The sequence below is a fragment of the Cheilinus undulatus genome, linkage group 5 (assembly GCF_018320785.1).
Source record: "Cheilinus undulatus linkage group 5, ASM1832078v1, whole genome shotgun sequence".
NCBI classification, from domain to species: Eukaryota; Metazoa; Chordata; class Actinopteri; order Labriformes; family Labridae; genus Cheilinus; species Cheilinus undulatus.
Window position 1 is genome coordinate 22,786,936 of NC_054869.1, and position 21,473 is coordinate 22,808,408.

Consider the following 21,473-nt stretch of genomic DNA (forward strand, 5'->3'; position numbering starts at 1 on the left):
ACATTTTAGAGTGATTAATTCCCTATTAGCCATCCTGTAGCCTTAGATCCCTGGTTGGGGGCCTCGTGGTCGTTCCAAAGTCGAGCTTAAAAACTAAAGTTGATAGGGCCTTCTCCATCACAATCCCTTGACTTTGGAATGACCTGCCTGGTGTGATAAGGTGTGCGGAATCAGTGATATCTTTTAAATCACTCCTTAAAACTATTTTTTATAGAGTTCAGAGTTGTTAACTTCCTATGAGCCAGCTGGCAGTCTAAGGTCCTCAGGTAGGGGCCTCCTGGTCATTCCAAAGTCAAGACTTAAAACTGAAGGTGATAAGGCTCTTGACTTTGGAACGACCTGCCTAAGTAGACAAGGCTTGCAGAATCAGTGGACTCTGCCTCTTTATCTCCCTTCTGTTATTGTTATTATAACTATTATAACGGTGTATCTTTTAAGCTCGTTTTAATATATTTCCCTCTTCTTGTTTTAATTTCCTATTAACCATTATTTTTTTACTGGCCTTACTGATCTTCCTGGTTTTATCCTTTTATTGCTCATGTTGCTTTAAGTGTTTCTCTTCCTCATACCTATGCTTTTATTTTCCTTTTTTTTTGTCCTTTATCATTTTAGCTCTCTAGATGTTTTTACTTCTTATTGCTTATCTTTTAATTACTTCTTAAAACTTTAGTCCTCATGTTCTCAGGTTTGTAGTTGGTTTCCTGTGTTGACTGGGTACCCCACTTCTTATGGTGCCTCATGATGGTATGGTTCTTGTGATGTCTCAGGTTGTCTTAGGATGTTTTACTTCTTGGGATGTCTTGGGATGTTATAGTACTGATGGTGTCTGATGATTTTGGGGTAATAGTGTTGTTTGGGTTTAATATGCCGGTTGAGGTTTTGTTTAGTTTAAGTTCTTATACCTGGGTTCTTGATGCGTATCCGAAGTCATTTTGCTCTGTATACTTTTTGGGGTTCTGCTGCTTTGTAAACCTTTGTTTTAGAAAGTGCTATACAAATAAAATTATTATTATTAATATTATCACTGCCTTATAAAGAAAATATTTAATATTTATGGATCATACTGTGGAAAGATGTGGCATCTCTTGTAGGTCATATTTAATACATTTTACTGAAGTTATGAATCTATCGTGTACTATTTCTGATCTCTGGCCATGGAAACCCAGCGAGGCAGGACAACCTCTATGACTAATTGACTCGCAGGTCAGGGCCACATGATAGCAAGACTGCAGGTCAATGAAAATTGATATAGTTTCCCCTACAGGGAGCTGCAGCTGCTTTGTGATCATCTGTGTGATCACGCAGCCGTGCATACACACACGCATGAGCGTTTGAGCATGTAGCTATTCATAGATGCTCATCCTCTGTTTCTCCTTCACTTTGAAAACACAGTCAATCAATCTATCAAAGAAGACTCCTTGACAAAATAACAGCACAATCTACATAGGATGTAGTCTGGCACTGTCCCATCATATCATACAGTGCTGCTAGGAGAATACCTAGAGATTGAACAATGATGACCAGTTCTCTTATATGTGATATTTGATGAAGTTTGAATTGGATCCCCCTAAAACTACTGAAACTGTTTGCAGAAGTGCAGGTCTTCTCTTCTTTGTGTACATGCAGCCTCTCTGCAGAGCTTTTAAGTCCTCTGTGCTTAACATTCAGCTTTTTGTGAAGTTGGAGCGTATACAAAAAGTTGGTCCTTGAAAAAAGCCACAAGTCAGTGTTTCCTCTCAACATGCAAATGTGTGCATGCAGGGATATCTTTATGATTGTGTTTGCAGGTTAAAGACAAACACTGCTATCCCAGATTCTCACACAGCAGCCCCCCTCCACCTGAGTCTGATCCCAGCCAGCCGAGTGCCTCACATGCAGCCACGAGCCTCCTCCTCCTCCTTCTCTCCTCCGCCTGTCATCCAGAAAAGCATTCTCTCAGTTCCTCCCATTTCAAAGTGGCCGCATGACTCGAATGTGTCGAAGCCCGCCCCTCCTCCCTGACCCCTCCTCTTGGAGACGGCACTCTTGACCTGCTGCCCCATTGTTTCCAGCGGGGATGGATGAGCCTCGGCGATCCTTCACTCAATAGCAGCTCCATCTGTTGACTGCGTGACTCTGGGTTACAAGCAGGGATTTTGCTCCGTCTGTGCGGGTTGTGAAAGGAGCTATCTCAGGGGGCTTCCTGGAAAGGGGGGTTTAAAAACTGTAGAAGCAGGTTGTTGTGATGCCCCTCACACCCCCGTCCCTCTCCCCTCCGCCCATCATCGGCCCAGCACAGTCGGCTGGGTGTGTGCAGGATGAGAGGACTTCATTGTGCCTGTTCACAGGCCCCTAGGCAACAGGGTCACCTTGTCCCCAAACAAACGCTGCCCTCAGAGGGATTGTTGGCACTGCATGTCTGTGTTCTGTGTGTGTGTAAGGGGGTAGGGGGGTGGGGGTGGGGGGGTATTTGAGTGTAAGAATGCATCATCAGGAAGAGGGCAGAGGCCTTGGCTGTGAGAACATTTATCTAACATCTCTGCCTTTCACATCAGGGCCCATTCAGTACGACCTGTCTGCGTCCGGCTTTCAAAAGACATCACAGAGAGAGTACTACTCAGCTGCTTTTCAGGTCAAACTGCTCACACTGAGCATTTAGCACAACAAAGCTGCACATGTCACTCTCTATGCTCCTGTAGATGGAAAAAAATAACATTATCTGTAATGAATTTGGGCTCCCATCTTGGTCAGATCGCTGCTCATGCTTTCAGTTCTGCAGTTTGTTCCTCTTTAATGACAAGAAAGCAGACCTGTCTGTTTTGACTGCGGTTCACCTTCAGTAATTAATGTTGAAATTGCAGTCTGCCAGACTTTTGTGCTGAGGTCCTCTGTCTATCTGCGTGGGAGTTGTTATTTGGCAATCCCTCTCAAATGAGAATGAGCAGCTGCCCTGTAGGATCCTTTTTCCTTTCTCCTGTTTACAATGAAAACCTGCATTTAAGATGGCTCTCTCTTTGGAAATGCACTTTTATAGGATCATGTAAAAGTTGCATAAGTCAGGGCCTTTATCTTCCAAGCTTTCACTTCTTTTTAACACTGTTAAAAAAGTAGGGATGCACGATAATACTGCCATATCAGCAGTATCAGCAGACAAAAAATTCTGCTGATATTTATAACCAATATTGGCCATACTTCTGTTACTTCTGTTACTTCTGTATTATAAATCACATACGTCTGCAAAACGTATCATCAGTTTAAGATGTGGGAGAGGGCATCTCTTCTCTCATCAGGACCCATTAACACATCCTTATGAGAAGTTAGTTAATCCCGAAGGAAATTGAAATTGCATCCACCCAAAATTATTTAAAGTCCCTGTAAATGGATAAAAAAAAAAAATGTTTTTTTTAGGTTTGTTGTATAACAGGCCACAATGTTATGAACCACCAGGCCTAATTTTAGACATGATAAACATATCTAAGTTTATAAAATTAAGCTTGGAAGTCAGGAAAAATTAGACATTAAAATCTGCTCTAGGATGGTGTGGTCGAGTCTTCTTAGACTGAAAAAATGCTCTCATCTGAACATGGCCGCCTGGCTCTGTGCCAGAGCAAAGAGACAGAAGTTGGGACTAAATTGACTGTTTTCCAGCACAGATCTCTGATAATACTATTAATGACCCATAGGCTGCTATGGATGCTAGATGTAGCTGGCTGTTATCTTTATATTATAGTGGCGTTAGTATTTCCCCATCAAGACCAGTGATGTCATGGGCTCATATATTGTCCCTGCTCAAGTTTAAAGAAGCCAGGAAAGATCCAGTCACACATAGATCTCAGTGTTTTCACGTGTTTACAGCAAACTTATTCCAACATATCTAGTGTGCTAAGATACAAAGTATGGATTTCACTTTACATGGACTTTAATGGAAAATGTGGCTGTTTAGACCATACAAGGTACATAAAATGATTGTTTAAAGAGACAAGAGAAAACGAACATGTCTTAATTAAGCACATGGTTACAGAAGTGCATGCATACCTTTTATTTTTACTCTAATTTCCCAAGATAACATGAACATTTTGGTAATTTCTCAAGAAATTAACTCCATCTTGGGAAAGGCAGCTCCAGAGAAACAAAGATGAATAAGGTTATCACAGGAAAATTAAGTAGAATAGAAAGTAGGGAAGTATGGCTGCTTAGGGCTTCTGTACATCTTAGACTTTTTGGCCCCCTTTTTTCCAAGCACACCTTGCGACCCACTGACCAACCAGTTATGAACCACTGGCCGAGGGTGCTACAGACTCAAGGAGGCCCACTGTGAGCCCTTAACATTTTGAATGAAGTCCCAAACATTGAACAACCACCAGACAGTTTCTTGAGCACATAGAGGATTTAGCCTCTTTTCACTTTGAAAAAGGTGTGAATATGTCGGCATCCGCTGAAATGAGTTTGGAAATATCAGCATATTGGATATCGACGAAAATCCAACATCATGCATCCCTATATAAAGTAAGCTGCTCCTCAACTTAGTTCTTCTTTCCTTCAAACTGGGTGGTCCTCCTGGTTTGTCTCTTCTTGCCAGGAGCTGAGTCCTTAAGGGGCCCAGCTAAGCACCCTCATCTGCCTCATTTCCTGTTCTTTCCCTTTATCACAGAGCCACACTCAGCCACAACTCCACCACTGGAGCCACTACCCCTCAGCTGTCACAGCCTGTCCTCAGCACACCTCTACCTCCGTTAAGATGATTAAAGCAGCTCCGATCTGCTCCCCTCATGTCTGTGGCACATGTGTTTCACCTCCACCTCGTTCTTTGGGCTGAGAAAGTGAGCAACAGTATCAGAGCGAGGAGCAGGCGCTGAGCCCCCTCACCAGACAAGACGGAGTCAAAGGCAGAGGGGGGGCGGGGGGGTATTTGAGTGGAATGAGTGGAGGTAGAAAACTGCAGTGACAGCAGAATGAATAAATTGAAAAAGTCTCTCATTGTAAATTGTCTATCGCTCGTGACAAACGATCTGATAGGCAAGCGGCCTGGGTTTCCGACGCATCCGTCCCAATAGAGCTGTGAATAACCGGTCTATCTCCACACTGCTTAGCACTGGCCCCGCACTTAATAATTCATACAGTGTGAAATATTTTCCCCGGTACAGATATGCCAAAGAGCTGCCGCCAGCAGGCGGAGGGGCGGTGAGGGGGGGTGTCCCTGCGGTGCTAATTTGGGGGATGGTGACGTGCGTAGATTTCTGAGGGGGCTCTAGTTTAGAGGTACGCTCTGTCTGAGCTGGAGAGTGCAGATGACATTTAACTCATAGCTCATCTGCCTGAAACCACGAACAGAGAAGAGAAATGGGTTTCCATTTGAGCTGAGTGAACACAGTTAGAAGAGACTGTAGGGACAGAGAGAGGCTGTAAACCTGCTAAGTACTTTTTGCTGTTTGCCCTGTGAGTGTTGTGGCAGCAGGTTGTCTGTGGACACCTGGTTCATGTCTCCTGTTTCCATCAGCTGACTCCTCCTCCTGCCCTGGGCTCCTGCAGGAACCCTCATGGTCCCTGACCTTATTGTCCCCTTGGTTCACAGCTCACACCACCTTATTCTCCACAGCTTTAATGGCCTTCATAAATGTGCGTGCAGAGACGTGTGCACTCTTGAGTTTCTCTGTAATAGTGTCAGGCCATGTGGGTCATTTTTGTGTGATGGTGCTGTGTGGTTTTGTGCGGCTCGTTCCGCAGCGCAGTCCTGTACAAACTGGGTTTTTATGGTCCGCATTCAGGCCCTGATACCAATTATGCAAACTATTAAAAATTTAAGGAGGACAGTCTTTTATAATTTAATCCTAAAGTAATAGATTCTATTAAAAATGCATGAGAGGAGCTTTATAGATGGAGCTAGAATTAGTGTCTATCAAAGACTCCAGTCAAGGATGCAGGGGGAATGGGCGGCAGGAGCGCTGCTATTGCCTCATTATTCAAATAGGATATGATTACCATAGAGCAGGAGTCCCTCAGAGCTGGAGCAGAGCTGGCCGGCCACTGAGATCGCACACAGAAGAAGCCTCCTTCAGCTCCTCACAGGGAGATCTCGCATTTTTCTGCTGAAATGAAACTGGTTTAAGGTTTCCTGCCTTCACCATCACAAATGAGATCCAAAGTGGCGTGCGATTTGTTGTGGTTTAAAGCATTCTGTTGCTGAAATGCTCTTTGTCCTCTCCAGTTTCTCCTCCCTGGTGTTTCACTCAGGATTGTTTAGTCTTGTCCTTGCTGAAAGCATGTCGAAGGTGTTCAAGCATGAAAACAGGAAGCCTGCAGAGCTCTAACTTAATGGCTCATGCAGCAAGCCAGCAGCAGACCTTTTACAGCGAGGCCTCGATGCTCCTTGGTTTACCCCACAGAGCTTCCTGGACAGGTGAAAAGCAGAGTGAACGTTCTCTTTTCAACAAAGCAACCACATTTGCACTCTTTTTTTTGTACTTATCCTGCACTGGCAGGGGAGCTAAACAGTTTTTCTGCATCACAGGTTTTATGGAGGACAGATAGCGAGTGAATTTCCCTCTGTTGTCATTCTCTCTTGCTTCAATAATTACAGGTGCAGCGATTGAGATACCCAAACAGGCTGTGGAAGTGCTTATTAATATGCTGAAAGAAGTGGATTGTAAAAGCCAATAAAAATTGGAACCTCACGAAGCTTATATGGATTTAAAGTTGTGCCTTGGAGGTAAATTCCTTGCTTTTTTGATGTAATGGTTGCCTGTTTATGGAATAAATCCAACAGGCTTAATCGATCATCTCCGTGGAAAGGTCAAGAGGAGAAGCTGTGGTGTTTGAAGTGCTTATCCCGTGGAGGAGCGCCAGAAATGTGACACCTCCTTATGAGTGGGCGGTGGCAGGCAGATTAGTGACGGACAGGGTGGCCCAGGGGGATGATTTAGGGAGATTCAGCTCTAAATACTCTGTGTATATCACAGAGAGAGAGGGGGAAATCATAAGCTGCCTTTCCCCAATCCCCCATTTTCAACAGAAAAGCATATTAGTAGATTAAAAAGAAAAATTCTCCAAAAAGAAGAAGAGGGGGGAAACAAGGGGGTCCCAGCTGGTGGTGAAGGGTGAACAAAAGTTTATTGGTTTTAACCTCTCTCTTAAATGTTGCTTGAAGTTAGCAGCTGGTTTCATCCCTCTGCACGCTAATCTAATCTGGAGTGGGTGGCTATGGGCAGCATCTGTGCTCCGAGTTGAAATCGGGCTTTCTCTGGGCCTAATCCTCTATCCAGGGATCACTCAGTAGGGTGAAGACAATTACCAGCCTGCTTTCTCATGCTAATGGAATCTCTAACTAGATCTTAGAGAAAAAGGGAAAAAATAGATGAAGGAGAGAGGAGAAGCAGGGACAATGGCACAGAAAGATGACCCAACTAAAATGGGTTTTTAGATTACCGTTTAATTATTGATAGAGACCCAGTTGTAAGGCCTAAGGTCAGGATTTGGAGAGCGTTTTCTGAGAGCAGGGATAGATTATCGGGTTATTTTGGTGACTGTGTGCTGCGAGGAAGTTGCTGAGACAGGCCTGATGTCACCCACATATCAGCAGCTGTGTGCTCCACGTAGTCTGCCTTTCACCTTTTTATCACCTGCCTCCAGCAAGGTGTCTGGAGTGGTTTTAAATTGCATTAATATGCAGGAATTTATAGATTGCCTCCCTTGGCATTTCTGCAGGGAGGGGAAGAGAGTATTACAGTCTCCATCTGCACTAATTACTGGGTCTTGGCAGTGTTACCTGTCTCTTGTGAAGGACAAACCAAGACAGCGAGCAGTAGCACATGCAGCAGAAGGAGCTCATCTTCAGGGGAGTCTTCAAGATGTCTGCGGGGGCATTTTTACCCTGATATGTTTGATGTGTTGGGAGCTTTGACGACCATAAAAAATCCCTGCTAGCAACATCAATAAACCAAACGACTCAGCCCAACTGCTAGATAGAAGCTAACAGGCTTTACACCTGATTCCAGTGACAGTCGCACCTTCTCTCAAACTGTTGTAGTCAACGTATCAACATATATCTTCTGTTAATCCTAGCGGAAACTTAAATGGACTGTCTCCCGGTGTGTCAGAAGATTTAAAATCATGGCAGCTCAAGAGTAAATCTTAACAGGTGTACACCACTCGTCTTCGCCTTGATGTGTAGCTTTAAGACATGAAACAGAAAGTAAGTCTAAAATAAATCACAGCAAATGTATTGAGTCTGCACATGTGGCGTTATCTCCAGGATGACCTCTCGAATCTCTGCGTGGATGGTCAAACTCGCTGATAACGCAGGTCCTTATCGGGGCTGCTTTTGTCATGGAAAGCATTTAAAATCATTACAACCCACCCACTTCTTCACTCTTTCCCAATCACGGCGCAGTGACACCGAGGACCTTGCCTTGGAAAAACAAGAGATCAATGCTTTAACTCTTTCAGTGTAGCTGCCAGGTTTGTGCTTCGAATATGCATGCAGTGACTTTCTATCCTTGCTGTGGCTTTCTCAGGTTTCTCTGTCAGCCTGTCACAGAGACTTCTTGGAGTGCTGCTGCACCAACATCTTGCTGCTGTTTGTGCCATCTGTGCCTTTAGCCAGCAGGTGATTACCAACTGCAGCCTCACCTCCCACTCCGTCCAATTGGATTGGGACCGCTGGCACGGCCAGGGCCAGTTTTCAGAGGGAGCAGGGATGACAACAGCTGGATAGCACACATTATGGAGCAGAGGGAAAAAAAGGCTGCAATGTGGAAGAAAAATCTGTGCAGGGAAAAAAAAGAAACGCCTGCTTCCTCTCCTTAGCCATCTTAGCTGTGAGCACTCGTGTCATCGTCTCTTTTCTCATCCTTAATATCCAGCAGAGCAAAAATGGCTTTGTCACACTTCAGATATATCAAATGAGATCAGTGTCAACATTTCAACGGTGCACTGTTTGATTGCCTTGTGGGCTCCACAACACTCTAATGTTATGCATGGCTGAGTATTGGATCCATGACACCCTCCAGTGAAAGACGGCAGAGCTGTCCTCTGGACCGGGGGATTGAGGTCACCTTAGGCCCTGCAGAGAGCGCTGTTTGGAGTCGAAGAGGGAGAGAAGAAATCACATTGTTTGAATTTAATTATATTCCATTGATTTATTGAACAGCCATTAATAAGCATACATTTCCAGGCAGGGCCATTTTACATGAAGGTTTTTTCTCTCTCTCTGCTTTTTTCTCCGTCTTTTCTCTTGCCTGCTCACTCCATTTCATCATAAATTGACATAAGCCTTTCTTTGAAGTTCAGGAGCCAAGCTGAGGAATGACAGCACAACAAACAATGAACAAAACACAAAAAGACAATGAACACTGTTTGAATATTCAAGTGAGCCACCGTAGGCAGGGTAGAGGGAGAAAAAGAGCCCTTGTTTTATTGTTGTTGTGTTAAGCCGTGAATGGACCTGTCTGGGACAATAAAGGATTGTGTCACATTGGGAGAAGAAATTCTGCAATATCAACAATGCTTTACAAATGGTGTGTAATAAGGTTTACTCAGAAAATATAAATCCAAGCATGAAAACCAAGAAAGCGCAGCTCATTTTTGGCTGAATTTAGAGTGGAGGGTTTGATTTATGTAGGAATGTCCTGGCTGTGAGGTGAGGCTGCATTTGTGGCAGAAATCATAAAAAGATTCATTTTTTTAGAAGACATATTCAGATTTTAATGCAGCCAGATTTGTGCTAAATTAACAGCAGCCCTCTGGTGTATCTCTGATCAACAGTCTGGTGTAAAAAAAAAAAAAAAAAAAACCTCTGCAGCTTCTCTCCACATCTGTTCAATATGTCACAACATTCACAGGGTTTCAGTGTGAAAGTGGTTGGAGATGACAAGCGATGCTGCTGCTGTACAAAACAACACAACAAAGGGCTGAGGCAATAAGAGGAGAAGCGGATGTGTTTCCCCTGTGGTTTGTCTGACAATCTTAAGCCATGCTCTCATTGCTCAAAGTCCCTCGCTGGCATCAGCAGGAGCGCAGCAGCTCAGTCATGTTGCAAGAGCACCTTGGTTTGTACTTAGCTGCAAACAAACTGATTTTACCAAGGGGACTCTCCCAGCATGGGACACGGGCTTCTGATAGGTGTCATACCGCTGATTAGTATTAACATTTTAAATTCTGAGTATGAAATAGGAGACTACGAGTCAGGTTTGACAATAGGTTAGTTTTGTTTTACTCCACAGCCAGCAAGATTGACTAAAATTTATTAGAATTAGATCAATGCTGTCATTCAGGAAACTTTTGTGAATTTTGTGGCTAATGTGTCTTATGTTAAGTGTAATTAGTTAGTGATTAATCTTATGTTAAGTTAAATTAGACCTTTTTGCCTTTTTTAGACAGGACAGTCAAAGAGAGACAGGATGCAGGGAGAGAGCGGTGGAAGACATGCACCAAATACCGCTGAGACTGGGAACCGATCCCACAACCAGTGGGTCGAGGTCCAGCATCTGTACATATAGGTGCCTTCTCTATTCACTGAGCTAAATTGTTGCCAAAATGAGGTACTTTTGACAAAAAAATGTAACATATACTGGACTGCCAATGGCCTATCTGTTAGGTTGCGTCCTATGTATGCATGTCATTCCCCGTTTGACTCACTTCATTGTCATTGTCATTGCAGAATAAAGGTATAAAACCCCCCAAAATAAATTGTAATGAATACACCGAATAATTTCATTGAATCATTTTGAACTGGTTAAACCCAGGACAATCTTACCATGGTTTAAGGTTTTAATGCACAGTATGTAAAATTCAGTAAATTTTCTTAATCAAAACAATAACAAAATATGACTGGTATAGAGACACGTTACTCCACTAGTTTTGTTTTTGGCACTCCATAATGTGTATTTACTAAACTTTTAACTACTGTTTTTGTTTCATGGATGTATTTCATGTAACAAGGGAGAAAAGCTGTTAAAAGGTACTCTTCCTAGTTTGCACTGTAAGCAATCCTAGGAAGAGCATGGGTTGTTCCGATTCTGATACCAGTATTGGAAAAACACGTTTATGCATGAGTACACTCATTTACGCTGCATATGACGTCTTGAAGCCCCTTGTCGTCAATGATGTTGATGGTCTGCAGTCACTGTGGTGACCCATAAGTGATTGCATTAGTAAGCTTAGATGTTGTTGTTTTGGGGACAAATTCAGGTCTGCTGGACTGCGCTGGTTGTTGCTTGGCATTATGGCTTGATCCCGTGTTGTTGTTAGCATCTTTGCTAACATTCGTAACATTAACTATCATAGCTTGATCCCGTGTTGTTGTTAGCGTCTTTGCTAACATTTGCAAAGATGCGTTTCGCCTGGAGGTGGTACTTCAGACTCGTTGTTCTTTGGTGTAAAGACAGTTCATCACAGCAGTATGTACACACAACTTTTGCTTCATCCAGACTTTCATTAGGCAGCTTTTTAAATTGAAATTTGCTGTGAAGCAGACCTGAGTCTGTCTCCTCACTCATCACTGCTGGCTGCATTTGACCCGCCTTTAACCTTTTCACCCCAGGAGTGTAAACATCCGCGTAGGACTACGGGAGGAAGTTGTGGTCAAACTTAGTCATATGATTAAATTGTGTTATTATTATTTTTAACGCGTTAGGCTTTCCACATTAGTAACAAGCGTTAACATGTTTATATTAACAGGGCTAGTTAAAACCCTTCCAGACAAAAAATGACTAGTTATTTTAAGTTAAATAACTTTTGTGCCATTAATCGTAGCCCATTACTTTTTTCCTCTTGAACCTAGCTGTTGTGCCATTTCCATGTCTTTGTAGACCTCACAGAAGGTTTTCCAGCAAGCCAGGAACTCGGGTGATTTTCTGGGGACTTTAAACACTAAACCACACCAGCAAATCCAGTATTAAACTTTTTTAAATCAACTTTTTAATCCCTTTTCGATCATTTTTGCAGTTAGCTCAAATGCTAACAGCCATATTGTTGCTTTGTGAGGGGCTGGCAACCAATGGCAGGCTGTTCTGTCATTATGCTTTGTCAAACTGCGCATGCTTATAAACGCAAAGCATTATGGATACGGTCTGAACAAATCATGATAGGGAGTCAGAGAGATGTGACCCCCATTTTAGTATCCCAATATTTTGCAGTAAAACTCACAATAATCTGCAAGAAAAACAACTTAAAGTATCACAGAGGCTGATTTCTATGATTGATTTCTATTTGTTGAGCCATGTTCTGAGTTCACTGAAGAGCTAAAAAAAATGTGCCAGTTTTCAACAGCACAGTCAGACCAGAAGTGTTACACCAGGATCACATCTGTACTTAATATCGGCTGATACCCAAAGTGCTGGTATGGGTATCAGAAAAGGCTAACATGGTATTGGAACATCTCTACTGTCCCCTGTCTCAGCTGATTCAGTGGCTGTAAATTTCATCTGCTTTATGTCTTCTCTCTGCACTTTATTTATAAGCTCCAACTACAGCATCATGGCAACTGAAACTGAGTGCATTGTTTCCTGTACAGAACATCCACGGTGTCGGTGTGAACCCTCAGGTGGAGAGAGGAACAAACATATCCTATGATCATTTTACTTCATGGTAAACATCCTTTGCATTACCTCTTAATGCTCAATACTTATGTATGAGATCAGCTGAGGTCAAGGTCAAGTTAATCAGGGTTTATTTTACAGCACACCGCTGCACACTGGACACAAAGTGTAGTTATTAAAAGAAGTATGCAGAGACTTATGCAACTGATCCTTTAGTAAAACCTACCAAAAGCTGCACATGTAATACTTCCGAGAATATCTGTCTCTGGTTGTTTCCCAGATCTGCTGTGGAAGATGCATTGTTTCCCTCAGTAGCAGTGATTTAGAGCACAGAGAAAGCATTGAAGCTTGAGTTTTACTCAGCACAGGCAGCGGCTGAAAAATAAAGTTTAATTCAGTGTTATGTTCTAAATTTTTTAGTGGACCTTCAACAGTCCTCATGTTTTTGCAGCACATCCATCCTACCTGAGTTTGGTTATCAGGATAAAGTCAGAGCTGTCACTGTTTGAATCTGGATCCTTTCATTTGCTTCATCCTCATATTCTTCCATCCTTTGTGTTTTTCCACATTTGGAATAGAACTGCTGCGTGTCAGAGCGGCTCAGTGCCTCCTAAGCACCATATTTACCATTAATGAAACCTAGCCCTGCACAGAGATGCAGCAGTTGGCTGTGAAGTCAATTAGTCGTCGTTGCTATTACAGGGTTGACATTAGTCTAGGCAGGCGTGTTTTGATTAGAGATGACAGACGACTCGCTGCTATTGGATTGCCAGACATTCCTCACCCTTCATCCCCTGGGTGAAGCTATTGAAGCTGACTGGAATATGGAAAGCTAACAGCTGAGTGTTTTTGCCAAGATGCCCTTCATCTGCAGAAAAACCTCTTATAAATTCGGCTGCGTGGCAGACGAGGCTGTATAAGCCCCAATAACAGTGATACGCTGCATCGTATATATAAGAATCCGCTGCCAATATGTTATTCCAGCACTGTATATCATGGCGGTAATGCCTAAACTGTAGGCTTTTACACACAATGGCCTTTTGTTGTGCAGGTTATTTATTGTGCTGGTGTGAGGTTGTGCAGAGCATCCAGGGGCTTGTATTGTTGGGGAATCAGTGGCTCTTGTTTGTGGAGCTGGGAGGGTTTGCTAACAATGCTTTTTTTATGTCCTGCAGTGCGTGCATGTCGGCAAATGTCCCCTCACAATTTTTGTTTGTGTGTTGTTTTGTTGTTGGTGGATTTGTGTGGGTGTGGATCTGGGTCGGCGAACATAACCCTCTCATTGTGTGCTGCGTCCACGAAGACCAATTTGTATCAGGTACATGTGAGCACTAGTGTGTGTGTGTTTCCAATGTACAGTATGAGTGCAAATTATTCGTGTGTCTGTGTGGAAAGTGGCGAGCTGAAGGGCTTTAATGCCAGGCCTTCCTAATGGAGCCTTTCACTTTGCCTCCATTCATGTGACGGTATGGTGACGGAGGAGGAGGAGAAGGGGGGGCGGGGGTGGCAGGGATTAAGGGGGTAGAGGCAGTGCCTTGTTAAAGAAAAAGAAAGGGTTTGAGTGTGTCGATTGGATTAACTTGTTTGGGCTTATTAAGAGGGGAGACACAGCAGCTTGTTAAAAGCACTGCATGGGGCGTCCCACAGTGAGGCTGCAGGGTCACCATTCAATTAGGCTGAAGCCCCGCCCTCCGCGCATTGTGGCAGCTGTCTGCCAGGCTCCAGGACCATGACTGGTCCTGGAGCGCTGGGAGGGGTGGAGGAGTTTACTGTAGACTCTTTAAAAGCTTGATGATTGGTTTTCTGTTCAAATCATGATAATTAAACTCAGCCTGATACTGTTTCTAAATCAACACCTGGTTTCAGTTGCTACTCAAACACGAAAAAGTACAAAAAGATGCTTTTTTTTGTTGAATTCCTTGAGTAGCGTAAGCATGTCTGTAATGCAGCTATTCCTAGAAAACTGTGCACTGTAAAACCCAATGACTTCAAAACCATGCAAACCATTAAAAGTAAAAAAAAGTGTTTAAATAACTTACTTTTTTAATACTCTGAAAACAGTATTTGTTAAAATACTTAGCTATTTTAAGTTAAATCAACTCAATTTTACTTACTCCTCAACTCAGGCAGAATGCACCTAACCCAGTGGGTAACTTCACTTATGGTGCAGGAATGTTTAATGCCCAAGGGCATTCTGGGAAACTCTGCAGATTAAGAGATGGTTGTCAAAAAAATTAGAGTAGAATGCAAAAATACTTGAAACGGTCAAGTACTGTTTACTTAAAACTAGAAATGTGCTCTATCATGAGAAACAGCGCTGATGTGGCACTTTTGTTTATTTAAGCCAGTGCTTCTCAGCTGGTTTAGCTTCAGGACCCATAATCACCTTCCTAATAACAAAATCATGACCAAAATACCCTAGATTTTTCTGTCATAAACAAATGTTTTTAAAGAAAATGGGGCATTTTGGACTTGAGATGGAACGAAAGAAGTGACAGAACAAAGAGATGGAGACATTTCCTTCAAAATAAAAGCACATCGTAGACTTTTTGCCACACGTTTTTTCAAAGCATACATCTGCGACACTTGAAATGGCTTTGCAGCCAACTTTTGAGCTCTTTCTTTATGCCTAGCACCCTGTACGGTACATAACACGGGGGATATGGAGTATTACAGGTGGGACATGTCTCAATGAGTGGGTAACTTCATTCATAGTGGAAAAGTGTCAAACACCCAAAAGTATTCTGGGTAAACTCTGTATATCAAAGGATGAGTCTCAAGCAATTTGAGGGCTGAAAAAATACTTAGCTTGAGTACCTTACCTTATAATTTCAAATACATCAATAGAGGTGCAGATAAGGTAAAATCACAGAAATCTCATGTTGTCCTTGTTTCTGTTTACAGCTAGGGCAAACTTGCTGCAAGCACACGCTCAGAAGGCTTAGACTGTTAAATTTCTTCTCTTTCTGCTTGTTTGAGTGTTGCTCTAACCTGGTTACTGCCATTTGCAGCATATTCCTTGGACGTTACTTGTTTGATTTAAGTTGACTTTACTTGAGCGACAGTAAAGTGGTTTCCTTCACCCTGCTATTAAACATTACTTGATAAATCTAGTAGAGTTAAGTTATGTGAGAGTGGATAGCTATCAGTGTTTACACTGTATGATACTGAATGATTCTACAAAACCTTAGAGCTGAGAGAAACGCTGAGAGTAAAGAGCTGTAATATCAAATGTCCTGCGTCAAATAAAGCCAAGTTAAGCAAGTTTAAGAAAGATTTCCATTAAAGTTGATTTAAAGGCAAAAATCAATCATGAAAGTTCTACTCTGGTTGCCAGTGTTTGATTTGCTGCATGCTAGTAGGTCATGCTGAATTAGTGCTGAAAGTTACAGCTGGATATAAATTATAAGGTGGGGATACTTGCCATGCTGTATAAAAGTTATGATAGGAGTCTGGGCTGTTTATAGAAGGATGTTCTGTCTTTATTGTGGAGGACACAGGATGGAGAAGGAAGAGAGAATGAGGACTGACACGGGCCGCCCTTGTCAAAAACTAGACAGCGTTTTAACTGTGAGGCTATCTGGCATCCCATGATAAATGTTTCCCTGAACTATAAATGGGTTTGTAAATGGACCTGAGCTTGTAAAAAACTGAACACTTTAAAACCTGAAAAATCTGAGACCATCTGATGAGAGAATTATCAATCAGAGTTTTGAGTTTGACCAAATGTTTATCGCCATCTTTAGCTTTTTAACAGCGTCTGTTCCTCAAACACATTACAGCCTGTATCAAAGAGTATTAAGGTTCAGTGCTCCCACTATCAGCTGCCGCTCTCTGTCTTTCACCTGAAACATTTGCAGCTCAAAACACACACAAACACCCCATTTATTCAACCATGACCACTCTGTTCCACCCCGCACTTGGCAGGATGCTTATCTGTGCAGACAGCTTTGGGCACGGGGAGCCATCTCCTCTGATCTCCTCTGCAGTTTAAGAACCTTTTAACTCAGAAATAGCCCTACGCCGAGCCCACCACCTCTTGATTCCGGCTTATTCCCTCATCTCGTGGGACTGATCTTCCGCCCCCATCGCAAACTCCTGCAGCAGCGTTAGCAGAACAGGAAAGGGCCGATAGACATCCTGGCTTTTGAGATATCCCCGCACTGGTGTAATAGGAGACCTGAGAGTGGATTTGATGAGTGAGTGAAGTGCAGGTGGGTTTTTCTCGCAGTGCACGCGTTTTCTCCTGCACCTTCTCAGGGATTGACCTAGGCATGATGGGCTTTTTCAGGGTAGCTGGATCATGGGTCACAGGGGTTTTGGTTTGGGAGATAATTTCCTGCAGCTGATAGGCATCTGCTGAATAGTACAATAAGCTAATAGGAGGAGATGAGGGGGAAAAGGGAGACATGACAAACAAGCTAAAGACTTGCTCCTTCTGCCTCGCTCTTAAAGGCAATAATAGGAGAAAATTGGTTCTTGAAATTGAATTGAAAAAAAGTGGGTCTCTTTCAGCCAACTATAATGCCTCCGAATACATTTGGTGAGCAGCAAATGGAGAAAAATGGAGGGTAGTTAGACGATTGTCTTTCATTTCAGAGAGGGGAAAACTGCGGAGGTATCCCCTCCGTTAAGACCGGCTTTTAGTCTCAATCTCCTCCATGTGTCCCTCTCGTCTCTCTGAACCACTATCTCTTAACAAATGGGCTGTGAGGACGGGCTGGTTGTGAAATTAGTATCCTCACAGAGAGGACACAGAGAAAGGATTATGTGAATAGCCAGTAATGAGCTCAAAGTGCCAGTGTGTTTGGCCCAGGCCTGCCTGTGTGAGAGAGGAAATGGCACTGCAAGCGACCTTTTTTCGCTCAAGCACCTGGCGAGAAATAGAGTGGCCCCTCTCTCTCCCATCTGCAATGTGTGTGTGTTTGTGTGGATGCATGTGTGTGTTCGAGTTAAGAAGAGTCTAAAGATTGAATTTACTCACATTTATCTCAGAGAGGCACATTTTTAGGACAACATTTTAACACCATCAAGGTTGTGCTAAAAGTGTTGTGTGCAGGTTTTAAAATACACACCGACTTAGCAGGTTAAGTGCAAGCCTCGAGGTCTGAGGTCACACTTAATGTCTTGAGAAGAAATGTTTTATTCAAAAAAGCTTTTTAATGAGTGAAGTCTTTGCTTTATTTCTGCAACACCTGCTTCTAATCTTTAAGCTTTCAAACCAGGATTCACTCCACCTTAATTATAGGCTGTAAACTGTGTTGTGTTTGTAAATGATGCTTTCGTTCTCCATTTGTCAATACCTTTAATCAGGTCGGACTTTATCCCCGGGTTTTTTTTTTTATTTGTGACAAACAGTGAAATAAAACATTGACAGTAAACATGGATCGACTGCTCTGCGCTGATTTAAAAAGCTGGAATCTGTGCAAAGACGACTTTTAAAGTTTATTCAAGTGTTCAGTGCGGCTTTTTATTGAAGTATGATTTAAATGATGATATTTAATCAGTGCATTTAGCAGATATATGGTGGAAACAGTATAAGGACTAATTTATTTAATATTTGGCTCATTTGTTTAACAAGGTAAGAGGATTTAGCCTGATCTGAAAAGCAGGCATTCATTTAATTCATGAAATCAATACAGCAGTAACCTTTAGTTTATGGAAATGTCACCCCTCTTGCTTTTAAAGCTCTCAACCTTGATCGTATACTGCACATTTGTCATTTCATAAAAGTTGATTTGATTGAATGCTTTTATTAAAGCTTTAATATTTTAATGTGTTTCACTGGTGATCTATTCTTTCTTTACCCAGTAAACGAGCTTCATGGAGTGCCATTAATTTATCTGCTAATCATTGTAATTGCTTTCTTTCATATAAAGAATGATAATCCATACAACTAAGTAATGGACTGATGGCAGGTGGCTAAATGTTCATTTAGTGATTCACTGAGAAAATAAATATCGTTGGACAAGCCTGTGACAGGCGCATGAGAAATCATTTTTCAATAATCTGCCACGCATCATGGCAGGAGACGCTGGCACTGACAGCACAGATGAAATATTTGCCTCTGCTCTTTGTTTTAATATGAGGAGGAGACCGGCCCAGATGGAAACGATAGTGTTTCATATTGATGCATTTTGGACGGGAGACTCACTCACAGCTAAGGCTGAGCCTACAAGGGCTTCTAGGCTCTTAGACTAAGCACAGCTTTCCTGTAATAGAGCTGAATCTTTATCTTATAAAAACACTTTCTGGTGTTAAATGTTTTTGTTCTCATAATACAAGTCAAAGAGTTTGTAATCAGTCATCATTGTGCTTTGTGACACTGCTATGTTTCTGATGAATGATACCCTCCATGCTTCTGGATTGTTGAGGGTTCTTAGCGAGGGAGCTTTCTCTTATATATTTATATATATGTGAGCATGTCCTGTGTTACCACTGGGGCTCTGATGGGCTTTTTGAGAGGAAACTAGCAGCACTGCCTCCATCTTCCTGACTGAAGGTGGCTGTGGGGAAAAGTGGGAGTGCAGAGCTGGAGATTTATGGCCTAGAGGGAGATTGATTAGTGCCGTCACTAGCCCTGATGTACGGTTGGCAGTCTCCCCCTCCCAACCCATCGCACACACACATATGCTTCCACGCACGCACGGCTCAGTCCCCCAGGCCTCTCCTGACAGTCCCCCAGAGCTGTTGCATGTTAAGTTGCAGCAGACAGACTGCTGTTTTTTCAGCATTACCATTTTTTTTTTCTCTGTCCATAGATAACGCCATCAATCACCACATACACACTGCTGCCCTGGAAGGAATGTGCCTGAGTGCTGCTGCTCTCTGTGTGAGCCTGTGTGTTTGTTTTGAAGACGCTTTCATAGACAGGAGATGCGCTTGAATGGCCGCGTGGATGTGCTGTGTGAAGCTGCAGAGTGACTGGCCCTGGACTATGCTCTGAAACCGTGTCAACCACACTGCCCCAGTGCAGGTGTGTGTTTATCATTCAGCACACAGAGCTGAGAGGCAGGCAGCTGTAGGCATGCTTCCCCAATTAAATCCTGGGTGAGACTGTGAGACTGACTAGCCCAGAGCCAGCTCCTGCAGGCTAACAGGACACAGCCAGTGGAGGTTTGACCCCAGAATCATCCCGTTTCACACACTCAATGTTCCTCTTCTTCTCTGTTTTTGCTCCAGGTTGGCCGCAGAACTCCCCCGGCTGTAGTTCCGTGCCCACCTCGCCATGCTGGCCTGTCTGCAGAGGAGGCAGAACCCTCCACCCCAGCACCCGGTGTGTGCTAGCAAGACCCTGGAGCCTCCACAAGCCCTAGGACGGAAATGTGAGTGCAAAAAAAGAAGTGGAACCCTAGAAGTCATGAGAAATCTTAACAGAGGGCTTGTATTTGTTGTTTTTATTTCTTGTGTTCATCATGGAAGGTAACCCTAAAAGTGAAAAAGTAAAAGTCTCCCTGATACCTGTTGTTCGTCTCTAAGGAATTTTTGAACAGTTTCATTTGTTGTACACTTAGACTTTGGCTTGCCGTGTTGTCTGGCTGCTCATTGTGGGGCCTGTTTAGCTGTGCTGATGGTGCAGTCGTGGCAACAGGGCTGTACAGACACTGTTTAACGTGCCTCACTGGCCCCGGGTGACCCTGAGGGTCTGTAAACATTTACAGTGTCTGGCCCTGGCTGTGCCGGCCGCCTATAAAGCATGACAGCTGCTCTGTTTGCTCCCTGAGCACCTCCCTCTGTCCACTCACAAAACGGTGTAAAGGGACAGAGATGAGCCAGGGCTAAAAACTGTTCCAGAGCCAGATAAACTAGTTCCAACCAGTTCTGGGATTAGAGAGAGCAGCAGCAGTTGGGCATCTGGAAGGTGAATTTCTCCCTAATTTTGGTGAAGCTTTTGGATAAGTCTTTTTACAGTGAGTCTTTCTTTTTTTTTTGCTTATTTAACACTCCTGGAGTCTTTAGTGGCCTTTGTTTACGTGGCAGGTCTACGAGCTAACTCAAGCCGATTAAAATGAGTGTGGAAGGAGCACAGGGGAGTGCTCACCTACCAGTTTTTACCTCAGCTTACAGAGGCTTAGTGGGAATGGCAGGTTCTGTGATATTTCATCAGAGGGAAATAGTTCCAGACCTGTTAACTACTCTCTGATAGGTGGAAAAATGGAGAGACATCTGGCTGCAGACCTCGACCATGGGATGGGGAGTGATGCACTGACAATTGTTGTTTTTTTTCTTAGTTTGTGGTGTATCATTTTTAATTTTAGCCCCCTCATTAATACCTTAACCCTGACTTTTAGGGTTTAGGTGCCTAACCTTAACCATCTTTGAACTTTACTTGTTTTGTTATGTGTTTTTTTTAATTGTATGCCCCCCCCCCCCCTTAGGAAATCCTAACCTTTAGGGTTTGGGTGACTAATTCTAACCCGGTTTGATTTCTCCTTAGTTTTTGTTTGCTATTTTTAATATTATCCCCCTTACCCTAACCCTAATTTTTAGGTTCAGGTGCCTATGCCTATAACTCTCTTTGGGTTTTCCTTAGTTTGTGGTGTGTTATTTTTTAATTTCATCCCCCTGAGTAACTTTTTGATTTTTATTCAGAAAATTCTGCTTTTGTGAAAAACAGCCATATCCTCTGACAGCGAGCAGAAAATATTCAGTACATCATTCTGGTTCTGGCTTAGATAAATGACATCACTTCCTGCACCAGCTTTGTTTAAGGTGAAAACCAAAGTAACATAGCAGCAAATCTAAATCTTAAATCAGAATAGCTGCCCTGCTCTGTAAGGGTATTGTATTTCTTGTGCAGCTGTATTGATGTGTATAAAACACAATGTAAACAGATACTGAACGGATAAGGGCCTCTCTTCAGCTAAATGGGGTTCAACCAGGCTAACTAAGAGGTTTCAGAGAAGGAAGGAAGGACAAAGAGGAACTATGGAAAATAGAATTAGAGAAGGTAGAGATGGA

The 21,473-nt window shown here is 43.0% G+C and overlaps 1 protein-coding gene across 1 annotated transcript in view; it reads left to right on the forward strand.

The window, feature by feature from the left end:
* fam222a (family with sequence similarity 222 member A) overlaps positions 1-21,473 on the forward strand; it is a 63,014-nt gene that overhangs the window by 12,865 nt on the left and 28,676 nt on the right. Inside the window, exon 2 of the mRNA XM_041786699.1 lies at positions 19,695-19,837. Coding sequence (XP_041642633.1) covers positions 19,741-19,837 — 97 coding nt within the window. The 5' untranslated portion in view covers positions 19,695-19,740. The remainder of the gene's footprint in view (positions 1-19,694; positions 19,838-21,473) is intronic.